The sequence below is a fragment of the Abramis brama genome, assembly GCF_963993115.1.
Source record: "Abramis brama genome assembly, chromosome: 3".
NCBI lineage: Eukaryota > Metazoa > Chordata > Actinopteri > Cypriniformes > Leuciscidae > Abramis > Abramis brama.
The window spans coordinates 33,253,670-33,259,703 of NC_139965.1; the positions used below are offsets into that span (position 1 = coordinate 33,253,670).

Here is a 6,034-nt window from a genome sequence, read left to right on the forward strand (position 1 = left end):
ATGCTCTTACTGAGGGAAGGAGGTTGTTGGCCAAGATCTCGCGATACTTGGCCCCATCCATCCTCCCCTCAATACGGTGCAGTCGTCCTGTCCCCTTTGCAGAAAAGCATCCCCAAAGAATTATATTTCCACCTCCATGCTTCACGGTTGGGATGGTGTTCTTGGGGTTGTACTTATCCTTCTTCTTCCTCCAAACACGGCGAGTGGAGTTTAGACCAAAAAGCTCTATTTTTGTCTCATCAGACCACATGACCTTCTCCCATTCCTCCTCTGGATCATCCAGATGGTCATTGGCAAACTTTAGACGGGCCTGGACATGCGCTGGCTTGAGCAGGGGGACCTTGCGTGCGCTGCAGGATTTTAATCCATGACTGCGTAGTGTGTTACTAATGGTTTTCTTTGAGACTGTGGTCCCAGCTCTCTTCAGGTCATTAACCAGGTCCTGCCATGTAGTTCTGGGCTGATCCCTCACCTTCCTCATGATCATTGATGCCCCACGAGATGAGATCTTGCATGGTGCCCCAGACCGAGGGAGATTGACCGTCATCTTGAACTTCTTCCATTTTCTAATAATTGCGCCAACAGCTGTTGCCTTCTCACCAAGCTGCTTGCCTATTGTCCTGTAGCCCATCCCAGCCTTGTGCAGGTCTACAATTTTATCCCTGATGTCCTTACACAGCTCTCTGGTCTTGGCCATTGTGGAGAGGTTGGAGTCTGTTTGATTGAGTGTGTGGACAGGTGTCTTTTATACAGGTAACAAGTTCAAACAGGTGCAGTTAATGCAGGTAATGAGTGGAGAACAGGAAGGCTTCTTAAAGAAAATCTAACAGGTCTGTGAGGGCCGGAATTCTTACTGGTTGGTAGGTGATCAAATACTTATGTCATGTAATACAATGCTAATTAATTATTTAAAAATCATACAATGTGATTTTCTGGATTTTTGTTTTAGATTCTGTCTCTCACAGTTGAAGTGTATACCTATGATAAAAATTACAGACCTCTACATGCTTTGCAAGTAGGAAAACCTACAAAATCGGCAGTGTATCAAATACTTGTTCTCCCCACTGTATATATAGCTTGCTCAAAGTAGATTTGTACCAAATAAGCAACTATTTTTTATATGGCATCAGGATTTACAATGATAGTCAATGAAATACGAGATACAAAATACGTTTAGTTAGAAACCGTGATAATGTTTTTCTGTACCCAGCATGTCTGTGAAGGCTGGAAAAGAGGACTGTATATTTCAGCAGTGACTCCTTCTCCATTTTTGGATCGTATATAGAGGCAGTGACCTGACAAAAGAGAAGAAACAGTGTCCTTGGTAGTCAGGAAATACAGAAATAGAATACAATTCTATTTTTTTTTTTTTTTTAATGGAACAGTTTTTTGACAAAATATAAAAAACAATCTAAAAAAAAGTTTTATGTTTTGTATAATTTTTGTCATATGGAGCTCACACTCGAGGTCGAGGAGGAAAAACTTTATTCAACCCAAACTGAGAAAAATATGCAATTTGGTGCAGATGTTATTTATATAGCCACAAAGATAAAATTCTGATAGTTTGTAATACAAATCAATGATATTTTCATTACAGTGTAACTACTTACATAAAATGCATACCAGTTGCTACTCTATATCTCCCAATAATATATCTTAGTAACATGATATTTAAATGCTTTGTTTTATGTTCAAAAGCATATAATATAATGCAATACAATGATGATTGAGATATGTACATATAAACATTCTTTAAAACCCTGTTGTATCATATGTGATAAATACGTATATTTGAACATGATTTTTTCAAATAATTATACTTTTTTTATATACTTCTACCATGACCTGTTGGTGGACATTTTTAGAATTATCTAGATCATACTTTCTAAAACAAAATTATGATCTATAAGTCAGAGGGCAGAATGCAAGCAGTAAATTGTGTGCAACAGGTTTTTGAGCAAAGTTTTGATCATGTCGATTTAGAGGCCTAAAAAATTCATGTATCAAATATGATTCAGTAGGCTGGTTAAGTAGTATCCCTACAAAGATCAACTGTTTTACTTACCAGTAACATTTTCTGCCTCATTACTGGGCCAGCTCAAGCCTGAGCCTCTCATCCAAACATGATGTTGAAAACCACAGAAACCTTCCTGAAAGTCACATCTCACAAACTGGGAGCCTACAATAGAGGAAACTCACAGCTATATCAGGTCATTACAGTAAAGTAAATTAATTTAATTTGAAATCTGCAACAAGAGACACCACTGAAAATATGAAACTCAACATGGCATCCTTCACAACACATTTAAAAGGTGCTTGACTGAAAATCTGTTATAAAATAGATTCAAGAGAGCAGATACACAATAAGGACATCTCATGTAATAATAAAATAATAAATTGCTTATGGATCTTTTCTTATCATCATTAAAAGGATGAATATGCTAAACAAAAGCAATAGTGGTCAACCCTAATACATCAACCTCAATTATGTCATTTTCTGCCTTCTAAAACCAGTGATATTAAATCAATATTATAAAAGCACTGTTGTGTCTCATCTGTAGACCTTCAAGTGTGCCACTTTATGAGTAAGCCATAAATCTCACTGTTTAAACATGAAGCCTTTAGGAGCATTTAAAATCATACTGTCAACAGAGAGGGAAAAGAAAGGGCCATTACTGTCAAAGAGTTGCCTGCGTAAGCACAGAAAACATACAAATAGAAGATCAGAAAAAGGAGCTGAAGAGTGGAAATGAAAAAACAAGTGTTTAAGAATAATACATACAGTTAGTCTCATCACTGCCATCTTCACAGTTTTCTCTGAAATCACATACATGCTCCTCAGATACACAGCCGCCTCTCGCACAAGTAAAGTGCTCAGGCAGACATGGAGCGGATGATACACTCGCCAGGACACACAGCAGAAACAAGGCCTGTACGCACACCCTCATTGAGCTCTCCGATAGACAGTTCACTAGCACATTCAGATCTACAAGTAAGCAAAAACACAGGCAGACACACTCAGTATCCAATAAAGTCCTTAAAATCCAGAGAGAGACAGCGTATAACCTCGACTTTGTGCTACGGACAGTCGCGTCTCACAGAAGAACCATCTGCTTAGTGCTCACACCAACCCTAGCTCAAGTGACTTTATGACTGTTACACAATAGGCCTGTTTTCATGTCAAAGTGTGCGTCAGACTTCTTGTAATTGGCTAGAGATAAAGTGACAATAAATGGTAATCTATTATTTTAAGACACAATCTTCTGTGCAATAATCTTGTGTGCAATAAGAACACAAGTTTACAAGCAAGTTAAACAAACACATTTAGGTTAAGAAATATAAAGCAATTTAAACAAGTATTAGAATTTTATCACTACCTAAATTTACCTTAATTTTCAGCTCGAAAAAACAGGACTGAATGAGCAATAAGGTGGCAAAGTAATCAGTCATGCATTAGTTCAACCCTCTGTCTTGCACCGGCTTTACAAATGTTCATTCAGCTATAATTTTGTTTTTCATGAATCAATGACTAAAATTCAAAATTCACAAGGTGTGCTAGAAGAGAAGCTCTGTTGGCCATAATGATATCCGAATAACCTTCAAGCACAAACGAGCCCAGTGAAATGAATGAATAATTAATACTTAGGAATTTAAAACTGCAGCAAACAAGTCTGAAACCATGAAACATTTTTATCACTGTTGAATTGAAAGTACAAAACATTATTTATTTGATTGTAAAAGTCTTAACTATCACTTTCTAAACAGTTCACTGCATCCTTGCTGAATAGAAGTATTAATTTGTCAAAAACCGTACAGACACAAAACTTTTGAACGGTATTTTGAAAATATTATATATTTGTAGCAAGTAAATTTACCTACATGAATTCTATATTACATGTTACAAAAACTTAGTTCACATTTAGGATTTTTTCTTTTTTTTTTATCAGCCCCACACCATTACTGATGCACTTGACATCTCACTACATTATGGAAATTACCTAGCTGGAATGGGCTATTGTAGGATATAAAGGTCAAATTGTAGAAGGTCACAATACTAATAATCCTCCTGTGAGTGATAAGATCCAGAGACTGTGGGTAGTGATAATGGTGTCTTAAGACACACATCCTAATAGTCCAATTGAAACAAGTACAAATCTTGTTTCACCAGGGATGTCACTTTCTGTCTCTGTGATTAGTTGGGTTTATTGATTGTCAGCGCTGGGACCTTTAAGTGGCTCTGTTCTCACTTGATAGACACTAATTATAATGTCAGTCTCCAAGACAGACAACACAGAGAGTGTATTAAGCTCATCGACCTGTCTTTAAATAAGCTTTTAGGCATTTCTATACAATATCATAAGTATGGATATCATATCATATCAGTAAAAATGATAATGTCTGCGGCATGTTATTCTACATGTGTTTTCTTAATATCAAGGAACATTGTTTATCATCCATTGTTTATCTTTTTTATCATCAAAAAAAAAACTATTTTAGACAGGTTTTTAAGAATCTCTGCATATTAAGAATGGTTAGGAGAAAGTATTAACTGAAAAACAAAAATAATGCAAACATCACCATTAAAGGGATAGTTCACCCCAAACTGAAATTAAGTTCTGTAACCATTTACTCACCCTCACGTTGTTTCCAAACCTGTATGACTTTTTTTCTTCTGTGGAACACAAAAGAAGATATTTTGAGAAATGTCTCAAGAGATTTTTTTTTGTCCATACAACGAAAGCCAATGGTCACCAAAACCGTTGGATTTATTCACTTATTGATAAAAAAATATATATGTTACCGGCAAAGTGTGAAATCCCGGTATTGTATAGAATGCCTAGGCAATGTATAGAATTCCTGATGTTTTTTGCAAAAAATACATTACCTAATTCTATACATTACCTAGGCATTCTATAGAATGCCGGATTACACACTTTGCCAGTAACATACTGTATATATTCAATATACACGTTAAAACCAAATAAGTTGGCAAAACTCAAAAAATTTAAGATAATCAGTTACATCAAAATTTTAAGTTAAGAAATGAAAGTTTAAGTGAGCAGCACTGGCAGATTTTGTATACATTTGAATTGCTCTTAACTTGAAATATTTTAGCAAGCTAATCCATACATTTAACTTAAAATGATCATGCAATCTCAACAAATATTTCTAGTGGTGGAGTCTTGGTTAACTTTAAATAGCTAATTCAGTAAATGGTAACTTGCTTATTGGCAACACAATGCCTGAAATTAACAGAAATTAATTGTCTAAATTAACAGAAACAAGTTCATAAAACTAAAATAAAAAATAAAATAAATAATTCAGATAACTTAACTGTGAACTCAAAAGACAAAGAAAGTTCTATATACTCATAAAAGTTTATTCGATTGAACTAATTTGTTTAATTGTTGAGTTTACCCTACTCAAACCAATTAATAATTTTAGCATTAGGGTTTACAGACTCTCTAGTTTATACTGATTTTGTAGCTCTGACTGCAAATTTTCCTTCAAGATGTTGTGTTCATCTCAGACTCACAAAAGCTGTTGTCGGCTCCTGAGAGCTTCTTTCTCTTTTTAAATTGGAAAATGGCATTTTGTGGCCTGTATGTTACCTGTCAGAGCTGAACTATTAGCCTGTCCTGGCTGCTCCTCAGGTCAATCACATTATCACAGATTATGACCTGTTCTCAGCTGACAGTTCAGTTTTTAGGTCTAAAGTGTGTTAATCCCTCTGAGAAAATAATAATAGAAGAGTTACCTTAGTGCTTGATGTAAATTATGATCTATGATGTCAAACTACTAAAGATGATCAGCTCAGCCAGGTCATTCCTTTTCCTATTTCAAATTCAGTTGGGGTCAGTTGATGCTATCCTGCTTTTATCCTGCTGAAACACTGTTGATATTTGAAATCAACCCAAACAAACACCAAACAAACCCCTCCCTTCATTACTCCGTCCCGCACGATCGAACACGCAATGCAAGAGTGGATGTCTCTTTATCATAGCTGAGGCGAAGCACAATGCTTCATGAAAAA

General features: G+C 35.7%; 1 protein-coding gene across 1 annotated transcript in view; it reads right to left on the reverse strand.

Moving 5' to 3' along the window:
- malrd1 (MAM and LDL receptor class A domain containing 1) overlaps nucleotides 1-3,139 on the reverse strand; it is a 48,581-nt gene extending 45,442 nt beyond the window's left edge. The window contains exons 1-3 of the mRNA XM_084109245.1: nucleotides 2,783-3,139; nucleotides 2,066-2,179; nucleotides 1,207-1,295 (exon numbers count right to left, since the gene is read on the reverse strand). Of these exons, the coding sequence (XP_083965371.1) occupies nucleotides 1,207-1,295; nucleotides 2,066-2,179; nucleotides 2,783-2,948 (369 nt within the window). The 5' untranslated portion in view covers nucleotides 2,949-3,139. The remainder of the gene's footprint in view (nucleotides 1-1,206; nucleotides 1,296-2,065; nucleotides 2,180-2,782) is intronic.
- Nucleotides 3,140-6,034: the final 2,895 nt, after the last annotated feature.